Raw genomic sequence first — 26,939 nt, 5'->3', positions numbered from 1 at the left:
AGATCACTAAGTAAATGAAGTAATACATTAATGCACATTGTTGGTAACTAGAAACTGCTTCCTAGGTAGTGAAGCTTAAAGAGAGTACAACATATAATTAATCAGCCACACTAATATTTTTGAAAATGAAAAGGGAACAAAATTAATAATTATACTGGAAAAAGCAGGGTTAGAATGGGACAACTGAGGTTGTCTCTAGCAAATCGGGATATAGCAATTCTACCTAGAATTCTGCAGATGGGGTGTGTGTGTATGTGTGTGTGTGTGCTCACTCAGTCAGGAGTGCGGCCCACCAGGGTTCTCTGTCCATGGAAATTTCCAGGCAAGATTACTGGATCGAGTTGCCATTTCCTCCTCCAGGGGATCTTCCCAACCCAGGGATGGAACCCCAAGTCTCCTATGTCTCCTGTATTGGCAGGCAGATTCTTTACCACTGAGCAGATGGTACATACATCAATCAATTATCAAATTATTTGTAGAAGGTGATAAATTACATAATTGCATGAGCAATTTCAGAAATTCTTTATGGAGCATAAAATCTCAAAGGGTAGCTTCTCTTCTCTTTCTAAAGTATACTCCTTTTTTTTTTTTTAATAGTTTATGTCTTTTTGCTATTTTGTTTGCAGGAAATATGTTTCTTTTTATTTCTTTATTTTTGTCTGTCTCATTTGGGGTTAGTGTGTGTATCTGTGTTTCCACGGTCTACAAAGCAATTCTCATTCTGAAGTTCAGTTCAGTCGCTCAGTCGTGTCCGACTCTTTGCGACCCCATGGAATGCAGCACGCCAGCGCCCCCTGTACATCACAAACTCCCGGAGTCCACCCAAACCCATGTCCACTGAGTCTGTGATGCCATCCAACCATCTCATCCTCTGTTGTCCCCTTCTCCTCCTGCCCTCAATCTTTCCCAGCATCAGGGTCTTTTCAAATGAGTCAGCTCTTCGCATCAGGTGGCCAAAGTGTTGGAGTTTCAGCTTCAACATCAGTCCTTCCAATGAAGTAGTAAGCAACAATTGCTGTGCCTGCGCCTTTCTGCCTCCACTGCTAACCAAGCTTGCCAGAAGTTTTCCCGTCTTTCCGTAAGTCCGCCACGGAATTAGTTGGCCGATACTGCGCATGCTCCACAGCGCATTTACCGCCCCGCTAACCCCCACCCCCCGCCCTCCGCCCTCCGCCCTCCAACCCGAGCCCAAAGTCTGCCAACACGCCTGCGCGAGCGGGCGTGCCCCGGAAGCAGTTCTTTGCCCTTCTGACACGTAGCAACCGGTCCGGTACAGGGTCCTTAGCTGAGTTTGGGGGGTTTGGGGGGCTACCAGAGCTACCGCCGCCGCCGCTGCCTCCCCGTTTGGTGAGTGCCCAGTTCTGTGGCATGATGTTCGATTTCTCCCCGCACCTGGGAAGGGCGGCTCCTGGCCGCCGCTTGGCGCCGCGCCCGGGTCCTTTCTCTCCGACCCTCCCTCCCTTTCGGGCCTTGCTGACGCGGATCCTGCGAGACTATGTGCATTCCCGGCCGGCCCAGGCCTTATTTTGCAAAGAGGCTGTCGTGTTTTAAGCTGTAAAGCCCTATCCCGAGGTGACGAATCATCTTTGTTGGTGGTGGTATTTTAGACCCCACAGAACCGCCCCCCCCCCCCGCCTCCCGCATCGCCACCCCTATCCAGGGCTTAATCAGCCTCTCGAAGTGGAGGTGTCTTCCTGGGCCTTGACTTAGAGACATTTCTTTAGCACACCCCACCCCGCAACCCACCTTCCAAATGCTGCAACCCTAAATTCTAGAAGAATTATTTGCCGCCGTCTGAGGGTATTCGCTTAAGTAAAGTGTCTGGATCGAATTCAGGAGGTCCTTGGGCATAAACTGTCTTTGCCATTTCTTTTCTGTTGCAGATCATTTGCAATGTCAGGCTTTGATAATTTAAACACGGATTTCTACCAGACAAGTTACAGCATCGATGACCAGTCACAGCAGTCCTACGATTATGGAGGAAGTGGAGGACCCTATAGCAAGTAACATTTCAACTTTGACCATTTGTTTTGTCGAGATTGCAGTGAAAGCACGTACCCTGAATGTTTGGTTCTGCCTAATACTGAATGTGGGAACAAGTTGCTTATCAGGAATGTGACGTTTCATACATAATCCTCCTGCCTCCGGAGAGATCTTGACACTTGTTTGGGTCGGACGACATTGTCCTCTTTAGAATTTGGTGTTTTCTGCAAAATACTCACATGTGCCATGAGTGGCAAAATAGATTGTTTGAAGAACCTTTTTCTAGTACAGTATTTGAACATCATTTAGGGTACGGGTAGGAGTGTAAAGTAGCTAGAGATAGGCTGTTTAGACCACAAGAGTAGTTAAAAATTAAAATCTTTTGACAGCTTCGTTAGTAGTTAAATCAGTCCAGTTTTCAGAGTGTATCGATTGTTAACTGAAAGCACCCAGTGACACTGTTGAACAGTGTAAGCTCCCTACTATGATTCATCAGGTAGTTTTCATATAGCAACTGATAATCACTTTTATTACTTCTCACACCAAAACTTTTGGTCAGTCAGTACTCGCAACTTTCCAGTTGCAGATTGAAGGAGGGAGGCGCAGGGTCAGAGACTCAAAACCTTCCAGTCCTGAACTGTTGAAAAAACAACAACAACAAAAAATGTATTTTTTCCATAGTTTCTGGTGTTTGTGGAGGGGGAGGGGAAAGGAAGGGTTTTTACCAGTCTCTTCTATTCTTAGTTTTTACCAGTCTCTATATTCTTAGTTTCTTGTGTGTTCATTCTTTCAGTCATGTCCAACTCTTTACAGCCCCATGGACTGTAGCCCACCAGGCACTTCTGTCCATGGGACCTCCCCGGCAAGGACACTGAAGTGAGTTACCATTTCCATCCTAGTTTCTTCGGTCATTAAGATTAACCTTCTCAGCCTCCCTTTTAGTGAAGGAGTTTCTTATACCAGGGTTACTTAACCATTTTTAGATGGTCCAGGATCCCTTAGAGAATCTGAACCAAACTAGGGGCCTGTTTCTGAGAAATCCACGTTTGCAGTCAGACATCTATATTAACGTGTGTATAACGTCCAGACGGTTCATGTGTTAACTAATGTGCATATGGACCCTGAATTAAAAACCGTGAAGACTGTCCCAGGATGAGGGCATGTAAAGGGTGTGTATCTAGTCTGAAAGAAGCATTAGTATTAGGTCGTGTTGAAATTAACACAGTGTGGTTTGTCTTGTATAGGCTATACTTTTTACAAAAGCAAAAACAAAAGAAACCTGGAATCTGCTTATTTTGGTACATTGTAAAGCTTTTTTCCGCTAAAACTTAACACAGTAAACAGTGGAAGTGAGCATGTAAATAATAATCTTTATCTCTGAATCACTTTTTCTTCTTTTTGTTAATTCTAAATTACATAATACCATTGATGGTTTATCTCTTTTTATCAGTTAATTGGTCAGGATTGGAGAAAATCTGTTGAGAAATCTCCATTCATCTACCTAAATATTTATTTTTTTGTGATTGTTCAGTGTATGACAGGGCAGATTAATGTAAGAATGGCTGGAGTGCTGCAATAGGACTTTGGAAAACCTATCTCTGTATGTGGACCTGGGTGTATTTTTAACCATTGATATTGTTTAAACTCAACAGAATTATTCCACTTAGATTTCAAGTGAAAATGTATCTCTGCCTTTCTTATGTTTCTTTCTTTCTGTCCTTGTTAGCATCTCTCAAAGGTGTAACTTATCGTCTCTGTACACTTAGCATCTCACTTCAGTTCTCCATAGAGCAGTTGTTTTAGATATGCTGTTGCTAACTATCCTTACAGTTCCATCTCAACAAAAATCATGTACTGGTAAGCATTGCTTCAGTGCTTGTAAAGAAGTTTTATTCCAGGTGCTTATATAAATGTTACTGCCAATTAATAAATATGAATTTATAGATATTGCTGAGAAAAATAAGACCAGTGTGTTAGCAGTAATAACTGAGTTTCTGAACTTTAAGAGTAATTGAGCTCTTCTTTATTGAGCCTTCAATTGGATCTGCCCCTTAATGACATTTTTATGTTTATCTCAGTTTATCAAATAATACTTTGTTACGTCAACTAGGTAACAAAGGTCAGCTAACTTTTCTCTCTCTGTGTGGATGAAAATGCAGGTTCAGGTATAATCTGACTTGAATTGTCTTCAAGTTTGACTTGGGTTATTATTAGTTCATAGTTCTACATTTGCCCTATGAAGTCAGTTTTAACATTTTGCATAGTTTCCACTATGGGTACTTTACATTCATATAACAAAAAATAAACCCAAAAAATAAAAGGACCTTTGATCTCAATTTGCTGAGTTTTATGAACATCTTATTAGACATTGTATTATATATATGTATATGAAATATATAGAAATACCAACTATGTATTTTTTAAAGTACTGAAAGCTAGTATTTTTTCGTCTTTAACTGATAATACCTTTATGGACTACCTATGGATTTTGATCAGCTTAAGTTGTCAACCCAGTATGTTAAGAGGCTTTGTCTTTGTTGATACTGAGTGCTTATGAGAGCATTGGTTTCATCTGCTACTTTTCCTGCTGTAGAAGTGTTGATTTAGTCTGTAAAGGTCATGTCTACCATATTATGTTTTAGTTTAAAATGAGTAGGAGTGAGTCAGGAATTTTCCTGAGCAGATCCTGCCGGAAAAGGGAAAGTGTAAAATTCCATGGTATTGTCTTTGATTTGATGAAGGAATAATAGTGCCACATTTAAAGCTCTTATTTGCTTGCATTATTTTTCTTCCTTACATGAAATTTATGGGTCTGTATCAGTGGTTCTGAAGTGTTGTCTACAGATCCCAGAGTGTCCTTGAGATCCTTCCAGGAGGTTTTGAAAGATCAAAACTGTTTTTATAATAGTAGTGAGACATTTTGATCTTCCGTGGTGGCTCAGATGGTGAAGAATCTGCCTGCAATGCCAGAGACCCAGGTTCGATCCCTGGGTCGGCAAGGTCCTCTGGAGAAGGACATGGCTACCCACTCTAGTACTCTTGCCTGGAGAATCCCCACGGACAGAGGAGTCTGGAGGACTACAGTCCATGGGGTCGCAAAGTGGGACATGACTGAGTGGTTAACACACACACAGTGAGACATTTTATAATACCTTTTTAGGTGTGTTGGCATTTGCACTGATGTTGCAAAAGCAATGATTGGTAAAACAGGTGGTACCTAAATGTGAATCAAGACAGTGGCATCAAATTGTTCTAGTAATCATTGTATTCTTTATCACATACTTGTTGGGGGTGAGTGAAGCCATTTCATGTAAAGATATCCTTGGTGAAGCTGTGAGAATTATTGTTTTAAATCCTGACCCTTGACCCTGACCCATATACATTTTTAAAATGTTCTATGTGACAAAATGGGAAACAGTTCTAAAGCACTTCTACTTCATACTAAAGTATAATAATTATCTCTAGGAAAAGCACCTATGCAGTTTTGAGTCACAAGCTGAATCAGCCACTTTTTCATGGAAACCTTTTTTTGGAAAGAACAGCTGACAGACAAACTATGGTTATTCAGACTTGAATAACTTCTCAAAAATGAATGAAGTGACCTGTTACTTCAAGGAGAGCAGTTGACAGTATGTGGGGCCAATGAACAGATTCACATTTTCAGGCAAAAATAAGCATTTTGAAAAACTTGTATCCATCACTGTGAACTTGTCAGCTTCCCAGTAATTATTTTCTGATGAGATCAGTGATAATATTAACAAATATAATTTATATACATATATTTCATATTAAGTGAGTCTATATTTGGAACATCTGTATAACTCATATTAATATTTTCTAAATGGCCAAGGCATGATGTTACAAAATTATATACATGAGTAAAGAAAGGATCCAGTCAAAGTACAAGACAGTTCATTAACATTCTTTCCAGTTGGCACATTGCAAGTTAAGTTTAAAAAACTATGACTTTGCTCTGTGCTTTGATGTATCAGAAAGAATATTAATGATAATCTGAAAAGATTTCACTCTATTTTCCAACCACATGTCTGCAACAATAGATTTTCTTCAGATACTTCAAGTAAATGGTACATCACACAACAGAATGATTACAGAGGCAAATATAAGAATTTTCAGCTGCCTTGAAAAAGCTTTTTCATTTAAAAAAGTTTATGGTAACATATAATAGATTTAATGTTACTTTAACATGTTAATAAGTATTTTAAACATTTCTGTTTTAATTTCTAAAATGAAAAAATATTGATAGATGTTACCCACATAAAAAATTTTAGGAGTTCTCAATAACAAATTTTAAGAGTATAATGGGTTCTAAGATCAAGGAGTTTGAGAACCATGGGTTTATGTCATTCTTTTTGTTTTTTCTCTTGCATACACATTTATATTCTCTTTCTCTCCCTGAAGAAAGAGAATAAAATACAATCTGTTTATGCAGATTGTACAAACCTCCATATGGAGCTTTTCTACTTGTTCCATGAACTCTAAGGTGAATTTATGATACATCCTTAGAGAGATGGCACTATAGCATATTCTATTAAATTAGAAGATGTGTGCTCTTATCCTAATTCAGCCAGCTAGCCCCGTGGGGGTTGTGTGTGTATATGTGTGTGTATAAGTAAGTAAGTAAATAAATAGTAATCAAAGTATTTGCATACCAAAATGACTGGGGAAATGCATATACAGAAAAAAAAAATAACATTTTGATGTCAGGATTTGAAGGTGATTTTTATTACAGTTGTTATAAGAGTTAGCTACTGGAATTATAAAGTCTGGTTTTGAATCCTTGCACCACTGTGGATAACCCAAATATCAGTTTACACATTTTGGTAATGAAGAGGATGATAAAATTAACCTTCTAGAGTAGTGAGAATAATGTGAGGCAATTCACATTAAACACTTTACACAGTACTATTCAAAAAGTTATGATGTATGTTTTGGGAAATTTCCATAGCTATATATTACATATAACATTTTAGAGTTAATGAATTTCAACAAATAATAACTATATAGGATTTTTGTCTGAAAATTAAGTGTCTTACTTCACCTGTTTTTGGGTCCCTTTACCTATATAATTATGTATATAATGTATATGTATATAAAACACACATATACTTAGATGTGCATGTATATTCTAAAAAGCATAGTCACAGTGGGTGCATATAATGTGTACTGTTCTGCTTATTAGTTTTTTTTTCCTGTTTTAAAATTTTAATTTATTTATTTATGCGTTTTTTGGCCACACTGAATGGCATGCAGGCTCTTAGTTCTCTGACGAGGACGAGAGGTTGGAACCTGCACTGGAGTCTTAACCCCTGGACCACCAGAGAAGTTCCTGAATATTAGTGTTTTTTCTCCTCCACTAAATGTTTTTGATTATCATTTTTTTCGAGTACCTACAAAACTGCCTCATTCTGTTTAACAGATGCATAGTAATCTATGCCCATGTCACAGTGTAGTTAGAGATACATATTTACATTGTTTTGGTTTCTGTTTTTTGCCATTAAAATATTGCTGCAGTGCATTCTATCAGTATATTTTATAGCCAGAAAAATAATAGTATTTTTAAGCATGTATTGGACTAGCATGATAAGACAGAATATGAGCTATGTGTAGTTGAAATTTTAATTTATTCTTGGTTTTTTAAATTAATCAATTTTTGGTTGCACTGGATCTTCGTTGTTGCAGGTAGGCTTTCACTAGTTGCATCGAGCAGGAGTTACTCTTTGTTGCAGTGCACGAACTTCTTACTGCGGTGGCTTCTCTGGTTGCAGAACACAGGCTCTGGGCACACTTGGGCTCAGTAGTTGAGGCCTGTGGGCCTAGTTGCTCTTCAGCACATTCAGTCTTCCCAGACCAGGGATCGAGCCCAGTATCCCCTGCATCAGCAGGCGAACCTCCCATCCTCTGTATCACCAAGGAATTCCACCTTTGATTTGATTTTAATCAAGATGTTCAGTTAATTTAAAAATTAGATTTAACTTTAAAATCTCAAGTAATAATGAGGTCATTAGGTTTTTATATTTTTGAAAAAGCGACTATAAATTTTTAGAGAATTAGAGACTAAAAGATCTCTAAGGCATCTCAGCTCTCATTTTTAAAATGTCTTACCTTTAAAATAATTCCTTCTTTATTTCTTACTGTGTAATTGAATTAGTCCCACTGATAGATAGGTCATATTTTTCCAAACGTGGTGAAACAGATCATTAAAAGCTATTGCTTCAATATTCTTCTGTTCCACTTCAATATTCTTCAGTTGTTTTCATCACTAAAAAAGCCATAGCAAGGTCTGCTTCTAAAGTGTAAGATTTGTTACAGTACATAGCAACAGATATAATAAGTGTACATTTACTTTAAAAAATTAAAAGAACTAAATTAATTAACATAATTATGTTAATTATGTTCTGTTATATTCAGAAAGCTTTCACAAGAAAGATCCTTATTTTTCACTGTTTGAAATCGATGATTTTTCTTAAAGACGTTTATGCACTTGCAAAAAATAACATACTCAAAAGCATTCCTTCTTCAGAACTCAGCTTTCTTTATAGTCCAACAGTCACATCCATACATGACTAATGGAAAAACCATAGCCTTGACATTTGTTGACAAAGTAATGTCTCTGCTTTTTAATATGCCCTCTAGGTTGGTCATAACTTTCCTTCCAGGGAGTAAGCATCTTTTTATATCATGGCTGCAGTCACCATCTGCAGTGATTTTGGAGCCAAAAAAATAAAATCTGCCACTATTTCCGCTGTTTCCCCATCTATTTGCCATGAAGTGATGGGACTGGATGCCATGATCTTAGTTTTCTGAATGTTGAGTTTTAAGCCACCTTTTTCACTCTCCTCTTTCACTTTTATCAAGAGGCTCTTTAGTTCTTTGCTTTCTGCCATAAAGGTGGTGTCATCTGCATATCTGAGGTGATTGATATTTCTCCTGGCAATCTTGATTCCAGTTTGTGCTTCTTCCAGCCCAGCGTTTCTCATGATGTACTCTGCATATAAGTTAAATAAGCAGGGTGATAATATACAGCCTTGACATACTCCTTTCCCTATTTGGAACCAGTCTGTTGTTCCATGTCCAGTTCTAACTGTTGCTTCTTGACTTGCATACATATTTCTCAAGAGGCAGGTTAGGTGGTCAGGTAGTCCCATCTCTCAAATTTTCCACAGTTGGTTGTAATCCACACAGTCAAAGGCTTCGGCATAGTCAATAAAGCAAAAGTAGATGTTTTTCTGGAACTCTCTTGCTTTTTTGATGATCCAGCAGATGTAGGTAACTTGATCTCTGGTTCCTCTGCCTTTTCTAAAACCAGCTTGAATGTCTGGAATTTCACAGTTCACATCCTGTTGAAGCCTGGCTTGGAGAATTTTGACCATTACTTTACTAGCGTGTGAGATTACTGCAATTATGCGGTAGTTTGAATATTCGTTGGCATTGCCTTTCTTTGGCATTGGAATGAAAACTGACCTTTTCCAGTCCTATGGCCACTGCTGAGTTTTCCAAATTTGCTGGCATATTGAGTGCAGCACTTTCACAGCATCATCTTTGTAGGATTTGAAATAGCTCAACTGGAATTCCGTCACCTCCACTAGCTTTGTTCATAGTGATGCTTCTGAAGGCACACTTGACTTCACATTCTCTAGGTCAATGATCACACCATTGTGGTCATCTGGGTCATGAAGATCTTTTCTGTACAGTTCTTCTGTGTATTCTTGCCACCTCTCCTTAATATCTTCTGCTTCTGTTAGGTCCATACCATTTCTGTCCTTTATTGAGCCCATCTTTGCATGAAATGTTCCCTTGATATCTCTAATTTTCTTGAAGAGATCTGTAGTCTTTCCTATTCTATTGTTTTCCTCTATTTCTTTGCATTGACTGCTGAGGAAGGCTTTCTTATCTCTCCTTGCTATTCTTTGGAGCTCTGCCTTCAAATGGGTATATCTTTCTTTTTCTCCTTTGCTTTTCACTTCTCTTCTTTTCTCAGCTATTTGTAAGGCCTCCTCAGAGAGCCATTTTGCTTTTCTGCATTTCTTTTTCTTGGGGATGGTCTTGGTCCCTGTCTCCTGTACAATGTCATGAACCTCCATCCATAGTTCATCAGGCACTCTATCAGATCTAGTCCTTTAAATCTATTTCCCACTTCCACTGTATAATCATAAGGGATTTGATTTAGGTCATACCTGAATGGTCTAGTGGTTTTCCCTACTTTCTTCAATTTCAGTCTGAATTTGGCATTAAGGAGTTCATGGTCTGAGCCACAGTCAGCTCCCAGTCTTGGTTTTGCTAACTGTATAGAGCTTCTCCATCTTTGGCTACAAAGAATCTCATCAATCTGATTTCGGTGTTGACCATCTGGTGACGTCCATGTGTAGAGCATTCTCTTGTGGTGTTGGAAGAGGGTGTTTGCTATGATCATTGCATTCTCTTAGCAGAACTGTATGAGCCTTTTCCCTGCTTCATTCTGTACCAAGGCCAAATTTGCCTCCAGGTGTTTCTTGACTTCCTACTTTTGCATTCCAGTCCCCTATAATGAAAAGGACATCTTTTTTGGGTGTTAGTTCTAAAAGGTCTTGTAGGTCTTCATAGAACCGTTCAACTTCAGCTTCTTCAGCGTTACTGGTCGGGGCATAGACTTGGATTACCCTGATATTGAATGGTTTGCCTTGGAAACGAACAGAGATCATTCTGTCGTTTTTGAGACTGCATCCAAGTACTGCATTTTGGACTGTTTTATTGACCATGATGGCCACTCCATTTCTTCTGAGGGATTCCTGCCTGCAGTAGTAGATACAATGGTCATCTGAGTTAAATTCACCCATTCCAGTCCATTTCAGTTCGCTGATTCCTAGAATGTCGACATTCACTCTTGCCATCTCTTGTTTGACCACTTCCAATTTGCCTTGATTCATGGACCTGACATTCTAGGTTCCTATGCAATATTGCTCTTCACAGCATCGGACCTTGCTTCTATCACCAGTCACATCCACAGCTGGGTATTGTTTTTGCTTTGGCTCCGTCTCTTCATTCTTTATGGAGTTATTTCTCCACCGATCTCCAGTAGCATGTTGGGCACCTACCAACCTGGGGAGTTCATCTTTCAGTGTTCTATCTTTTTGCCTTCTCATACTGTTCATGGGATTCTCAAGGCAAGAGTACTGAAGTGGTTTGCCATTCCCTTCTCCAGTGGACCACATTTTGTCAGAACTCTCTACCATGACCCATCTGTCTTGTTGTAGATAATTAGCTTGATCTTAGTAGTTAATTTCAACCACCATTTATAAAACTGGCAAAGTAGATATTCTGGAAATTGCATGACATTTCCTGCCTGTCAGGGATATCAAATTTGGGTGTTGACATAATTCTGAGGCATGTTTACTTTACTTGGCTTTTTAGACAGTATGCTGGCTATGACTACTCGCACCAAGGCCGGTTTGTCCCCGCAGACATGATGCAGCCACAACAGCCATACACCGGGCAGATTTTCCAGCCAACTCAGGCATATACTCCAACTACACCTCAGCCATTCTATGGAAACAACTTTGAGGATGAACCACCTTTATTAGAAGGTACAGTTGGTTGCAACTCTTGATAGTACTCTATAATATCCAGATGGTGAAAGTAAATCTTTGTTTGGAGGAATTCCTCTTGTCTTTAAAAGAATAAGGTTGTAGGAAAAAGGTTTCTACTAAGTGACTCACTTCAAACAACACTGAGCCAGAAAGAACCAGGTTTTTTTAATAGATCTTTATATTAGTGATAATAAAGTAAGTCAATATGTGAGCAAAGTAACTTTTACTTTAAATTATTGATGAAATTCTGTCATTGGAAGAAATGAGAGGAAATAGCATGGTGTTGACTGTTCTGAATGAAAACAAACTTGATAGAGCCAGTAACATCAGTGTATGGTGTTTTTCAAATTGTATCTGCAAACCCAAAAAGCAATAGTTCTAAAATTTTGGGGGACATCAGATAACCTTTGGAAGTCCAGTGAAAGCTATGCATACTCTTCTCAGAAAAATGCACATATATACATAGAAGACATAGTTTTGTATACGTTTTCGCAGGGCCTCCTGTCTTTCTGAAGCCCCGGATATAGAGCCCTTTACTATGAATGCTGTCTGTGTATTCTTTGCTATAAAGTCATAGCTCAGAGTGTCTGATTCATTATGTCCTTACCTTCTTCTAACACCAAACCAGAGATTTGATATTTGTGGAATAAGCACTGTAATCAGTAAAGATGGATTGAGGACTCACTAAAATAATATCATCTGATGTTGCTAGATCACTTTTTTGATACTGGTTGTTTCATTTTCTTTTTTCACCCTGTTACAACATAAATTCTGGTAAACTGAAAGTATATTACAAATCCTAATTGACTTTCTTATTTTCTTTTTCTTTAGAATTGGGTATCAATTTTGACCACATCTGGCAAAAAACACTCACAGTTTTACACCCCTTGAAGGTAGCAGATGGCAGCATCATGAATGAGACTGATTTGGCAGGACCAATGGTTTTTTGCCTTGCTTTTGGAGCTACATTGTTACTGGTAAGATTCTAGTTGGAACTCTCAGTGTGAGATTAAAGAATGGAATTTAAATATTCCACCAAGAGCCTTTATTAAGACTCTTCTTTTACATCAAGTTTTGATGTGTCTTAAAAGGTATTGAGTTTTTAAGTTTATACATATTTGTCACTTCACCATTGATAATATGGTATATTTAGAAATCATTTCTTGTTCTAATAAGTGGTCCAATTATTAGGGAAAATTGTTAATAAATAACATGTAGCTTTAGTCGCTCATCAGAATTCCTTTTTTATTTAAGTTGTCCTTGAGTAGTGTTTTGTTGCATAAGTGCTGGTCTTTCCTATATATTATTTTAATATTTAATGAATAAATAAAAGACAAGAAGCTTTAGTCTCTGTCTCTCATCTCTCTAAGAATATTGAAGCATATTGAAAATGAGAAATTGTAAATATAATTGTTAATGTTTGTTTTATTTTATCTTATATCCTTTTCTGAATTAGAAGAGAGAAACAATATAATGAATTAAAGATGGAACTTTTAGTCAGAAAAGCTAGGCATGAACTCAGTGCTTCTAATCTGCCCTTGATTTCACCCTTCACTTCCCTCTGAAAAATAATCATGTGCCTCCCACCTAACAAGGTTGTTTTGGAGATTAAGACAGGTTATATGAGAATACTTTTCAAAGTACCGGGAGTTGGTGATGGACAGGGAGGCCTGGCGTGCTGTGATTCATGGGGTCGCAAAGAGTCGGACACGACTGAGCGACTGATCTGATTCAAAGTTTTAATGCATTGTACCCGGTGTCAGATTTTATTATTATTAATAAACCTTTTTAAACTTTTACACTCTTAATCAAATATTTACAAACAAGTATTGATTCTAACAAAAATCCCAGGGAGTTTTCCATTAATGTAATCTGTAGAGGTATTTTCATAATTGAGTTTCATATGTCAGATGTGTGACAAACCAGAACTTTTTAAAGGCTTTTCCACAGACTGATTTTAGTGATAGCATGACCTAAATGCAGTGTTTGTTCACTTAGTGTGACTAAGAGTACTAACTCCAATTAAGCTCATGTTTATTGTCCTAAGATTGTTTAGTGATGTCTTTTGTAAGAGCAGAAAATTTTTAAAGTTTTTGCTTGTTTGTCAAAGAACTGTATAAAGCAACCAACAATTTGGAAAAAGAATGAAAGAAGAAATATCTTCCATTATATTCCTCTTGCCCAGTAGTTAATCACTTTACTTTTCTCCTCCCCTCCCCACAGAACCCTGGCTCCCTGCTTATCCTGGCTTCCTTTCTCCTAATTCCTTTAACACCCATATAAAGTCAATGATAGGAGAAGGCAGTGGCAACCCACTCCAGTACTCTTGCCTGAAAAATCCCACGGACTCTTGCCTGAAAAAACCCCGGTAGGCTGCAGTCCATGGGGTCGTTAAGAGTCAGACACAACTGAGCGACTTCACTTTTGCTTTTCACTTTCACGCATTGGAGAAGGAAATGGCAACCCACTCCATTGTTTTTGCCTGGAGAATCCCAGGGACAGGGGAGCCTGGTGGGCTGCTGTTTCTGGGATCGCACAAAGTCGGACACGACTGAAGCGACTTAGCAGCAGCAGCAGCAAAGTCAATGATGAAATTATTTCTGCTGTTAAAACGATTATGACCATATCTGCCAATGAAAATAAGTTGTTTCAGGGCAATTCTGGTGGAGTTGGGTGTGTTCAAGTGGTATTAGCTACTATCCAAATATTTTAATGACTTTCCATCTTGTTTGGGTAGTTTATTTGCTTAAAATCAGCCAGATTTCTTTTTAGAAATCTATGACTTGAGGTGATTCTACAATGGTTTTATATCTTTATTTGTTGAATTCTATGCCAAAGTCAAATGGTAGCTAGAAAATGAAATCCTGAGTATCTGTGTGTTGAGAGGTGGGTACTTTAAATTTCTTAAGAAAGAGAAAAGGCAGTCTGCTCACTGTTTTACTTCCCTATATAAAGAATAGACACCTCTGTGGATTTTAATCCTCACAAATTAAATATCTTCTACAAGTACCATTTTAGGTGAAAGAAGCCCAAAGTAACTTTCTTTGCCCTCTAACATGTCATCTTTTTGTTACCCATAGGCTGGGAAAATCCAGTTTGGCTACGTATATGGGATCAGTGCAATTGGATGCCTAGGAATGTTTTGTTTATTGAACTTAATGAGTATGACTGGTGTTTCATTTGGTTGTGTGGCAAGTGTCCTTGGATATTGTCTTCTTCCTATGATCCTGCTTTCCAGCTTCGCAGTGATATTTTCTTTGCAGTAAGTACTGATCTTTATTTTGGGAGTTGATTGACCAATTCTGTGTAATAGAATTTAGTTCACTATCAGTTGGAGGTAAATCACTGATTCAGTAAACAAATAGTGGCTGTTATAAATGAAGACTGTGTTACATACTTTTCAGTGATGAAAATGGAAGTGAGAATAAATTTAAAAATCATTTATACCATCTCTGCTTTCCATATCATAAGGAATTTCAGTAGTTTTAGGTAAACTTACCAGTGTCCATAAACAAACTGAACACAGGTGATTGTTAGCTTAAATATTGCATGGAAGAGATCAGGTTGTTAAAATTATACTTACCTTCTCTTTGATTTTTTTTTTAATATCTCATTTCTTAACTATATCAGGCATATACTAAGTGAATGAATAATAAATGCATATTCTCTATTTAGAAGCTTCTTAACTAAAACTGGAACTTTTTATGTCAAGAGACTGTTTCTAGCCTACTGTGTTCTCAAATATCCTTGTACACAACTTTAAAGTTGTGTTATTTTAAAATAATACTTTAAGTAAGGATTAAAGAGAGAGGTATATATTACTGCTCATAAAGTTGCTTCTCATGGCCAGTGCACAGATGCTCTCTCAGTAGTTCAGTCCCCTCCTTCTGGCTAGTGCTGGAGGAAAGATTGAGCTTTGTTATACCTAGAGTGGAAAAGAAGGCATAGGAGAAGAGTATGTATCAACTGATACTAGAGATTTGGAAGGGTGATGGCCTCACAGTGTCCCTGTTTTGGATGCAAATGCTTCAGATTTTCAGTGTAGTTCTCATTTGTTAAAATTGATATGTTTATATTTGAATTTTAAAGAGAGTGTTTCTACTAAAACAGTGTTTTCCAGCCAGGGGCAGTTTTGCTACAGGGGGATACTTTGCAATGTCTGGAGATACTTTCAATTGTCAAAACTCTGGAGGAGCAGGGGTATAATGGGTATTTTATGGCTAGAGGCCAGGGATGCTGCTGAATGTCCTAATGATGAACAGAACAGCCCTCACAGCAGCAGCACACACAGGCCAAATGTCAGTGCTGCCAAGTTTGAGAAATTGTGCTATATTAAGAAGCAAAATATGTTACAGATAAGCTTTCTATTACGTGAAATAACTGAATTAACTGAGATACATCAGCATTTCAAGAAAGATCTTGGTTATTTCTGTAGACATCTACATGTGATTTAATTTTTAAGTACTTAAGAATTGGTTATGGTAGTACTCTTACATAACTAATCTCATTTTCTGCTTTTTCTCTCCACTCTCCATTTTTCTTTGTCTGTTACAGAGGAATGGTAGGAATCATTCTTACTGCTGGAATTATTGGATGGTGTAGTTTTTCTGCTTCCAAAATTTTTATTTCTGCATTAGCCATGGAAGGACAGCAACTTCTAGTAGCATATCCCTGTGCTTTGTTATACGGAGTCTTCGCCCTAATTTCCGTTTTTTGAACTGAATTTATCTGGGATGTGGACATCATTGGGCCAAATAACAAAAAGGACTTTGAACTCTTCAACCGGACCAGCAAATGGCTACAGTGCAACTCTCGTGCAGATCTAATGTTTGACTCTTGGAGCAGTGGAAGTAAAGAAGTATCTTTTGTTCATTTTTATAGAACTTTTGAATACTATATTGGATTTATGCAGTATGACTAGATTTAAAAGGTGTTTGTGCTTATGCAAATAAGAAGTGCTATTTCTTTCCTGTTCCTGCAGCCTTAGAAAAACAACTATTTCCCTTGCTAATTGTATATTATGGTGTTTTTGATAGATTTTTATCAACTGTGGGAAACTAACCACAGAGCTGATATCTTAAAAACAATCCATAGTAGAGAAGACATAGGACTTATTGGAGAAATATTTTTCCAAGGAATTAGGAAAGAAAACTTGCCTGTATTGTCAAGTCAGATGCAATTGAAGCAAAAAAGCAATCCCAATGTAAAGTTTTATGAGTTTGCACTTCAGAAATTTGACGTTCCTCTAAATTATCTCATGGAATTTTGGCTAAAATTCAGCAATACAGGTAGTTCACAGTCTACCTTATTGTAGGCATGGAATGTGAATATCTGTTTAAATATTAGCATTAACTAAAACACAGTGACCTAGACCGGCCACTTTAATGTTATAGTTGGATTTCCATGTTTCCCAGGAAAAAGATAATCACTAACCTTTTTTGAGGAAAATATTTAAAATGTCACGATTTCAGTATTGCAGTTTCCAGTGTAAAGTGCGTTTGATGCTTATTGATTAAAATTTTCCCAATTAATTTAAATGGTGTTGTTGAGTTTACTTTTGTCAAACCAAGATTTTCGGTGTACCATTTAATTTAATTAGGCTCTGGTTTTGACTTGTATTCCCAATTTATTCTAAGCTTTAAGAATAGTGGTCATCTAGTGTAGAATCAAAAAAAAAAAGTGAGATTAAACAAAAAGCAGTTTGTTTTGAGTTACAACATTATTTTCTTGTATTAAACTTATTTCATTAATGTTGTCATGCTCTTGTTTAAAAAATCTATAAGGAAATACTATATCTTGTGTACTGATTGGCTTTTTCTGGAGAAACTGCTTCTGATTTTGGACAAAGATCAGTTATGAGAAAGGTGCCCTATTGGGAGGAAGTATTTCCTTTTTTTTTTTTTTTTTTAAGAGGAGACTTTCAGACTAAAAAGAAATGCCAAGCTGACATGTTCTCAGTTCTTTTTTAGAGCTAGTTTTCAACCATAAAAGATTAAAATAATAAAAACATACTACTTATAAGAAGATCATGATTTCTGATCTCTGCAATTACATGAGTTTGTTTTTCTTCATTAATATTTAATCTTCTGGAGGGGTGGGTTTTGGCTCGGTTTTTAAGCTTATCAAATTGTTTTAGAATATTTTTATTACAGTCCTTGGATAGTGTTTTTTTTTTTTTTTTGCCTTTTTCAATTCACTGTATAAATGTAAACAATTCTTCCTAAGATAAATGTCATGGGTGCCTTCTGTTAGGATCCAGTTACTCCTAATGAAGAGGGTAGATGATGTGCTGGGTGTTAAAATCTTCCCCTGTTGGTTAAACTTAAGACCATTAATCTTCAGCCAGATTCCCCAAATGAATCAAATTGTTTTCTTATTTTTTGCCACCACCTCCAACAAAATAACTTTTACCTTAAATCAGTGATGTAGAGATTTTTGTTGTTAGCTGTCTTTTATTTAACCCCCAAATAATCAGCTGCAAAACTATTTTATTATTAGCTATTTTGTCAAAACAGCTATACAGTGGAGTTGCCTTTGATGTAAGTAAGAGTTGAGCTCATGAAGAGTCATATGTAGCCAAAATTTCCCCTTTGTAAAACTCAAATCAAAAATACAGTATATATAGCCATATTTGTGCATACTTAAAAAACAGATATACTGTGTCTCAAGAATGCTATGTGGTAACTTTTTTCTACTGGTTCAGTTAAGTATCAGGAAGAGCATATGGTTTGCTTTTACACCCATTTTATGCCAAAACATGCTTGTACCTTTAAATACTGGAGATGCTCACAGCATTACTAAAAGCTTGCTGTTCACTGTCTCTGAGTAAAACTGTCTGGGAGTGGAGTTTGCAGGTTCACTCACTCAAGCTAGTGTGTCGTTTATGCAAGCACGTGTATGCCAAGGACATGCAGTTGATTTTACATATAGTGTAAATGTGTATTTTACAACTTTGCTGTAATACTGCATTTACCAATGGATGTTTCAAGAGCTGTATAACAAAGCTTATAGAAATAGGCATTCTTTCGCCAGATATAATCATGCAGATAATGAAAAATTCTGTAAATCTTTAAATACTAACTATCCTCAGATGCTACCCATCCAATCAAAGAGAATTGTTTAAAATATATCTAATGACCTGATATTGGATAGGATCTAAGTACTATGCATATGACATTTCACAACTCTAATAGGCATTGCTCAAAATATACTTATAAAATATACTAAATATTATCAAAACTAAGGACAGTTATCTCTATAATGTTATCTTACAGGGTACTCTTATGCAATCATGGAGAATTATGGCCATCACGATAACATTTTGAGATCTGCTGTTTTCATATAGAGCAGGTCTAATGTAATGACTCAGACAGTTTGCTTAACTTGCCCTGTGGGAGGAAAAATATATAAGTGACACAGTGCTTGGCCTTTCATAAAGTGGGGCCAACGGTTTTCCAAAAAACACAGCTTGGTACACAGATCATAGCATGAATAGAATAGCACTGGGCCTTCCTTCAAAACTTTAGCTAGAGCAAGCTTCCTCCCCAAATCATGGCCCCAAGTGAAATTTATCCTCCCAAGTATCCGCTAAATTCATTTGGTAGTGTCAAGATTCCAATTACTGGTCAACAAATGAACTCGTTTATTAAAAATCTTAATTTATTTGGGAAAAAAGCTTAAAGTTATTTCTCAAGCAATTTGTATCTAATAATATGCTTATTTCAAAATAACTTTCAGAATGAAACATTTAGTATCAAGGTAAAAACATAAGTACCTTTTCAAATACAGTAATTAATAATGAGTTTCTTTTTTTCTTTTTAGGATGTATTTAGGGTTTGGGAAAAAGAATGGCAATAACAAGATATCAAGGTTGATTGGAAATACCATAAGGAAAAATTGGTTCCTATACTTTAATGAATAGATAAATATGATCTGTCATTCACTTGTCAAGCATATAGTGTTTCCTTTCTAACATCTTAAATAAAGCCTGTCCTCACCACTTTCTCCACAATGAAGACTCTTATTACTTTACACCACCAATGAAGAAATAATTGACTTTTAATCAACTTCGGCCACCATCCAAATTATTGAAGTCTGAATTTCAATACATTATTATTACTTGAATTTCAATAAGGTACTTTGTTCATGAATACTCTTTTTGTTACTGGTAAGTAGGTAAAAAATAAAGCATTAGATATTAAATTATTGATTTCTAGAGATTGACAGATTACCTTGCCAAGTGTTTTATATTATTATTGTATAATTATCTCAGAGTAGGGACCTTCAAACCTGAAGAATGAAATCAAGACAATATGTAGTTCTCATTTTTGCATCACAGATAGGAATATTTCTTCTTGTCCATTAAGTTCCTAGTCTAGTTAATAAAGAACATCACCTGCTGATGGAGCACAGTGTCCCATGTTTATGCAAATAAATTTGAATGATTACATACTCAAATGAAAACTAATTAAACACAAAGCTGTTCTCCTAATTTAAAAGCACAATTACTTTCTTGAGCACATTAGGTTCTATTAGGTTCGGATGTTACATTTTTGTGTGAGTTTAATTATTAATTATTTAGGCTTACTTTGCATATATAATTTGTTCTTCCGTAACTGCTACTAAGTCTGCTGATTGCTTGTAGATTAATTAATTACATATTAAGGTTTTTTAAATAGCTTTGCAACATGTACAGCACGAAAGAAATTTTAAATATGAGAAAACAAAGGAAGTACTCAGTAGAAACATTTGAGATACTTGTAAATTTATACCTACCTAGCCTACTCTGATTCTCATAAAAGTAGAGAAAATAGTATGGTTATTTCATTTTTTCCTAGGTAAATATATTTTAAATGTCTTTATAAAATTTAATGACACATTTACTTGCAGTTTCAGTTTTGTAGTTTTTTATAATATTGCAGGACTTTTTTTCTCTTGACCATCAGTGATCCCTAAAGACCTAATGTTTTATATGAGTTAATTTGCAAAATGCAAAATGTCTTTTTATTTCTTTTTCTGATTACACAGCATCATTATAATAAAAAGTAATAGCTCTATACAGCAATAAATAGAAATAATTCTTGATAAGATGTTTCAACATGGATGACTTGAAAATATGCTAAGTAAAAGAAAAACTGAAAGATCACATATCATGATTTCATTTATATGAATTTCTGAGAAAGAGCAATCTCTAGAGAGAAGTTAATAGTTGCGTGGAAGTGGGCATTGACTGAATGAGCAGAACGGAACTTTTTGAGTGATAATGATTGTGCAACTGTATGTTTACTAAAATCAGTAGGATGTACACTTAAAATCAGATTTTATGATATGTAAATTATGTCAGGAAATTCTGTTTTAAAGCATGGGGGGACTATGGGAGGAAAAACAAACTGCTGGAACATCTGTATTTTTAGAGTCTGAAATGAGGACTATTAGGAAGGATTTTAATAGAGGAAAAAATAACATAGTACTTTTGCCCAGAGAAAACAAATTGAAGTGATTTTGCCCTCCCCTCAGATTCCACTCCCCACATAGATCCCTTCAGATAGATTGGTATTTGTTATCAGGCCACACACAGGGACCTTCTTCCTCTCCCACTTTGTACCGGTGACTTCTATACACATGAATACATGCACACGCCTTTTTTTAAATTAAAATTCCTATTAACATAAAATTTATTTTAATGAATTTGAAGTGTCCAGTTTAGTCATTTTAGTATATTCAAAGTGTTTTACAACTGTCATCACTATGTAATTTCAGAATATTTCCATCACCCCAAAAAGAAACCCTTTACCTCTGAATTCCCACCTCCCATGCCCTTTCAACCACTGTTTATTTTTCTGTGTCTGGTTTTGCTTATTCTGGACATTTCATATAAATAGGAGCATGAAATGTGGCCTTTTGCTTCTGGCATCTTTCACTTTGCATATTGTTTTCAGTCATCTTTTTATATTTTAACCAAGCAGTCTATTACGGGCATCATTATGTATGTTGAACACTGAAATTTATTTTTTACTTCACCAGTTCCCTGCTGTTGAACAACTGGGATCTTTGTACCTTCCTTTAAAAATTACAAAAAATGCTACATTGGTATTAGCATCTTTCATTATTGGAATGTAACGTTTGCTTTTAACAGTGCTGAGGTTGATTATTATTTAAACTCAAGAGTTTAAATTCCGAGAATTTCAATAATTTTATTCCTTGATAGTTTTGTTTAGTGTGAATATTGTTTCCTGTGATTTGTTGAAACATATGTCTACATCCATGTTTGTACAAAGCGTTACTCTTTGGTTGATAGTTATATCAACTTTTTTTTCTACTCTTAAGCAGTGGAATGTAAATACTGCTAATGATATGATGTCACACCCACAGCTCAAATTATTCCCACATTAAAATGGAAGACTTCATTTAAAGTGAGCTTTTTTTAATTGTTACTTATTTAGAAAAGTCATTCCAAGAATGTCATTTTTTAAAGAAAGTTTGAAATGTGCCCATTTAAAATTTCACCTTGAGTGGTTCTGTATGCCTTTAGAATTCTGTTGTTTTAGGACATTCCCGAACATCAGTATTTATCCTTTGAGATAGGATATATAGTATGATCTGACAGTGGCTCAAATTAGGCCTTGTTACCCAATGTCCTTCTGTTTAAATTCCCAAGAGTCAAATTTTACCATAGTAGCAATTAAAAAGAAGCCTAAAATCAACATTTCCAATTCACACATCTACTGAAATCAGTTATATAAATTTTTATTGAACTTTAAGTGTTAAGTTTCTTAATTTTGATAAAGTAATTTAAAATGCTTTCCTTCTGCCTTATATTTTCTTGCTTTGTGTTTGGATGGGATTTGTTTTGAGGGTATTTGTTTGCTTTGGCATTCTATTTATTACGTTATAAGACCTATAAGTAGGCTTACTTTCTTAATGTACTTAAAAAAAAACACTATTTCTGTACTGTTTAAATGTGGTGCATTTTAATCACTACATGAGCATTCATTGATCAACATCTCCTAGCCTAAATGCCCATTCAGATACTACTTGGATGTCTATGGCTGACACAAGGTCATGTTTGCTGCTACTAAGTCACTTCAGTCATGTCCAACTCTGTGCGACCCCATAGACGGCAGCTCACCAGGCTCCCCCGTCCCTGGGATTCTCCAGGGAAGAACACTGGAGTGGGTTGCCACTTCCTTCTCCAATGCAAGAAAGTGAAAAGTGAAAGTGAAGTCGCTCAGTCGCGTCCGACTCTTTGCAACCCCATGGATTGCAGCCTACCAGGCTCCTCTGCCCATGGGATTTTCCAGGCAAGAGTACTGGAGTGGGTTGCCATTGCCTTCTCCAAGGTCATGTTTAACCAGGTTCAATTTTTACCATCTCTTCACTTCAGACCATATTCTATTCTGACTCTGGTCTAGGTCACAATCTTCCTAGTGGGATAACATGGTTTTGGCTTTTTCTATAAAAGATTCAATCATTGCTACAGTTTAATAAAAGATTAAATTACATCTCCAGTGATGTAAATGGTATTTACACATGGCTATCTTTGATCATCTATTACTTTGAACCAAAATTAGAATTTAATATTTGACATAAAATTCACATTGATTTTCTGCTTTTATTTTATAATAAAAATAACAGAATCATTTATGAACAAAGCATGGGTCTTAACCAGACCCAATTAAAGGCAGAATGGGAGTTGAGAAAGTCAGGATTGAATTGAAGGTGATAGAGAGGAGTCTGGAACCTTAAGAGAATCAGCAGTGGAAAGATTGGAGAGTTTGTGCTAAGATATGCAAAAGAATTTATTTTAGTATTTATAGACATTGATAAGAATTTTTAGTATATAAAAATAAAACCTGTTTACATGATGTAAAAAGTAGTACCAAAAAAGGATAAACAAACAATGGAAAGGTATGTTAATTATTTAAATCAGTTTTATAATGAAACTCAGTACTAAAGCAGTTTTTAAATATTCACGTAATACAAGGTAATTCCCTACTGATACAAACTTGTTTACAGAACCTCTTGGAAACCTGTTTCAGCCCTAGGACTGGGAAATTTTTCTAGCCACTAATTTAAATTGCTCATACTTCATACTTAAATTTATGGGCTTCCCTCATAGCTCAGTTGGTAAAGAATCCACCTGCAATGCAGGAGACCCCAGTTCCATTCCTGGGTCAGGAAGATCTGCTGGAGAACGGATAGGCCACCGACTCCAGTATTCTTGGGCTTCATTTGTGGCTCAGCTGGTAAAGAATCCCCCGGCAATGCAGGAGACCTGGGTTTGATCCCTGATTTGGGAAGATCCCTCTGGAGAAGTGAAAAGCTTCCCACTCCAGTATTCTGGCCTGGAGAATTCCGTGGATGATACAGTCCGTGGACGTGACTTTCACTTTAACTTTTCATGCTGCAATTAGAGCTTGGGTCTTCTTTCCTCATTGGAGATGGGATCAGGTCACCACCCTTTAAGGTGGCACCAGTGGTAAAGAATCCACCTGCCAGTGCAGGAAACACAAGAGACACGGGTTTGATCCCTGGGTCAGAAAGATCCACTGGAGTAGGAAATGGCAACCCTCGCCAGTATTCTTGCCTAGGAAATCCCATGGACAGAGGAGCCTGGTGGGCTGCAGTCTATGGGGTTGCAAAGAGTTGGACACGAATGAGCACACATGCCCTGCCATACCACCACCCTCTAGGACTAGAGCAGGGGAGCTGTGGTCCCTGGTCAAGATCTGAAAGAGTATCCGTGGAAGAGAGACCACTCTAATTGGCTTAATTTCTTACCTGCTCCCCAAACTGAGCATGCTCTGGCTGCTAGTCCTGCTTGAAAAACCCTTTCTTCCGCATTGGCAATAATAATATTATGATTCAGAGTAGAACCTATGAATCTAAACAGTTAAAAAGCCATAGAAAGTAGGCAATTGTATCAGCATTTTACAGAGGAACATTACAGTTAATGCCAGGGTATGGCTTCTATGCTTGCCATTCTGTCTCTATGTTGGTATCCCTTCCAGTCTTCGGTTTATGTCTGTTCAAACTTTAATTGACTCTAATATAGAAATAAGATGTATCTGTAGCATTTTGTGCTTATCGAATTTTTATGTTGCCTTTTCTCAATTCTTTAACAACAACAAAAAAACGTAAGTGAACCAATTATTTCATCTCGAAGTGATGGGGAAAATATTTTGGATATATTTTTGCAAGGGTTGTGGAAAGGAATAGGCCCTTACTTTGAAGTCTTCTTGGTTCAATGACTGGGGAATGTTTCCCACCCTTATTCAGTGAGCTTATCCCGTGGAGTGTAGTTCCAAGATATCAAGTTGCTATTATGAACAAAATCCTTTGGCTTCCTCCTTACAAGCTGAATATTCTCTGCCTTAATGCTTTTCCTCACAACTGAGTTTCTGATTGCCCTTCCAACTCTTCTCTAAGTCCCTTCCAAATTCTTCACATCTTTCTTTCATTGAGTAGCCCAGATAGGGACATTTCATATTTCATATATCTGATAACAAGTAAATAACAGTGACCCATATTTGCTTCTTTTCCTGTAGCTAAGAAGGACATGTTTCTTGCACAATTTTGAACTGAGAACTAAGAATGAAAAATATATATCTTATTAGCACTAGCCTTGCTAATAACTAGACCTTGATTAAGTCATTTTTGAACTTTAGTTTTCTCTCTTTAAAGTTGTATTAGATTCTTTAACACATTTCAATTCTGGATATTTAACTTATATACAGCATGTAATATGTATTGTATATATGTTATATATAACAATAAATGTACATATAATTTTGAAGTAATAAAATTTCAATCATATTCCATAAGAATATATTTACATATGTATGTATGTATATATATGAAAGTATTCCCTATCGATGTTCTAATTTCCTCAGGCTTTGTGAAAGTATATATGGGATGATATCTTCTTTGTAAAAAAATACAGTGTGCACACACACACACACACCCTCAGACACACATTTGTCACCTGGCACAAATGTTTCACTAAGTGATAGAATTGATGACTAGTTGCTCTTTTCCAGACCTCTTGAATTGCTTGAAAGTTTTAACTATACCTTAGAAAGAAAATACGATTTTGCTTCAATAACTAATGTAACCTTGGCTGTTAAATATTGTCTTTCTAATTTAGTTGGCAATCAAAAATATTAAGCAGACACATCATCCGTAGGCTAGAGTTTGATATTTTATCAGTACAGTTATTCCCTTTTTTTTTTTTTTTTCTTTGTTCATCAGTGCACCTTTCAATCTTACAAAAATAACCTAATTCACTCCAAGGTACCAAGGACTTTCATCTGTACTACCAGTGGTCTCCGGGGTATTACATGACTCTTCTCAAAGAGTCCTATAACCATTTCCTTAGTTCAATAACTAAAATGTCTTGGACAAACTAAAAACTATGCTACTCTTCAGGAAAGCAACATGAGAAGTACAGGGAAAACCAGCATGGCTCTCAAATAAGGTAATGCCTATAAAGGAAAAGAGGTTTTGGGGGTTCTCTGATTTGATTTTTATACTTACTGTAATGCAGTAAGATATAAGATCCATAATATATGCAGTAAGATTTTAAAAATATAATAAGTAGCTTTGTATTCTGCCTCTAGATTGAAATGTAAAAACATGAAGTATAGTTAAAATGCTCTATGAATATTCTAAATTGTAGCCTATGTCTTTCCAGAAGTTACTGATATGCTGTATTTTCAGCTTATTCTCAGCGTTCCTTTATATTTTTACTACATGTGTATCTATTCTTAAATAATGGTATTATTTTGTGTGTTTTTGACTTATATAAATGACATCATGCTGTGTTACTCTTCTAGAATTTGCTTTTTTCACGTGCAAGTTTGTGAGATTTCAGTTATGTGAATACTTTGTGAAGCTCTATTTACTTGCATATAATAGTCCATTAATATATCACTATGTATTGATGCCTTTACTACTTATGACATTAAGTTTGTGTCCAATTGCCTGCTTTTATAATGGTCTGTGAACAATCTTGTGTGTCTCCTTGCATACATGTGTGCAAGTGTTTTCCTAGGACTACGTAAGGTTTAAGTGCTCCATCTTCTTGATGGTTTGTGTCTGTCTTATCCCAAAGCCAGAAAGCACCTTCAGTATTTTCTGTTAAGGATTTTTACATTTTGCTTTTCACATAAAAGTATTTTTTTATCCACCTGGTATATGAAGTCGGGATCTGACTTTGTTTTTTCCCGTACGTATCATCAGTTGTTCCATCAGCATTTATTTACTCGGTGTCCAGGAAAGGTACCGGTAAGGCATTCTTCTAACTTAGACCTAAAAAGAATAGAAGTGGGGAAAGCACCTCTTTTTTTCCCATTAAAGGAAAAAAAACTCTCT

The 26,939-nt window shown here is 36.4% G+C and overlaps 1 protein-coding gene across 1 annotated transcript; it reads left to right on the top strand.

The window, feature by feature from the left end:
- Positions 1–1,213: 1,213 nt before the first annotated feature.
- On the top strand, positions 1,214–26,759 carry YIPF5 (Yip1 domain family member 5). Its single transcript, XM_005893552.2, has 6 exons — positions 1,214–1,347; positions 1,884–2,003; positions 11,392–11,564; positions 12,399–12,544; positions 14,648–14,829; positions 16,122–26,759. The coding sequence occupies exons 2-6, from the start codon at positions 1,894–1,896 to the stop codon at positions 16,282–16,284; spliced, it is 774 nt and encodes a 257-aa protein (XP_005893614.1). The 5' UTR covers positions 1,214–1,347; positions 1,884–1,893; the 3' UTR covers positions 16,285–26,759.
- The last annotated feature ends 180 nt before the right edge of the window (positions 26,760–26,939 follow it).

The sequence above is a fragment of the Bos mutus genome, chromosome 7 (genome assembly GCF_027580195.1).
Source record: "Bos mutus isolate GX-2022 chromosome 7, NWIPB_WYAK_1.1, whole genome shotgun sequence".
Taxonomy (NCBI): Eukaryota; Metazoa; Chordata; class Mammalia; order Artiodactyla; family Bovidae; genus Bos; species Bos mutus.
Note: the sequence above shows the minus strand (reverse complement) of the source record. Positions and strands in the feature narration are given on the sequence as shown.

Excerpts from the sequence above, each read along its gene's own strand:
- YIPF5 (XM_005893552.2), top strand. The coding sequence starts at position 1,894 with ATGTCAGGCTTTGATAATTTAAACACGGATTTCTACCAGACAAGTTAC. Across the intron at positions 2,004-11,391 it reads AGTGGAGGACCCTATAGCAA|ACAGTATGCTGGCTATGACT; the intron begins GTAACATTTCAA and ends TTGGCTTTTTAG. Across the intron at positions 12,545-14,647 it reads TTGGAGCTACATTGTTACTG|GCTGGGAAAATCCAGTTTGG; the intron begins GTAAGATTCTAG and ends TGTTACCCATAG.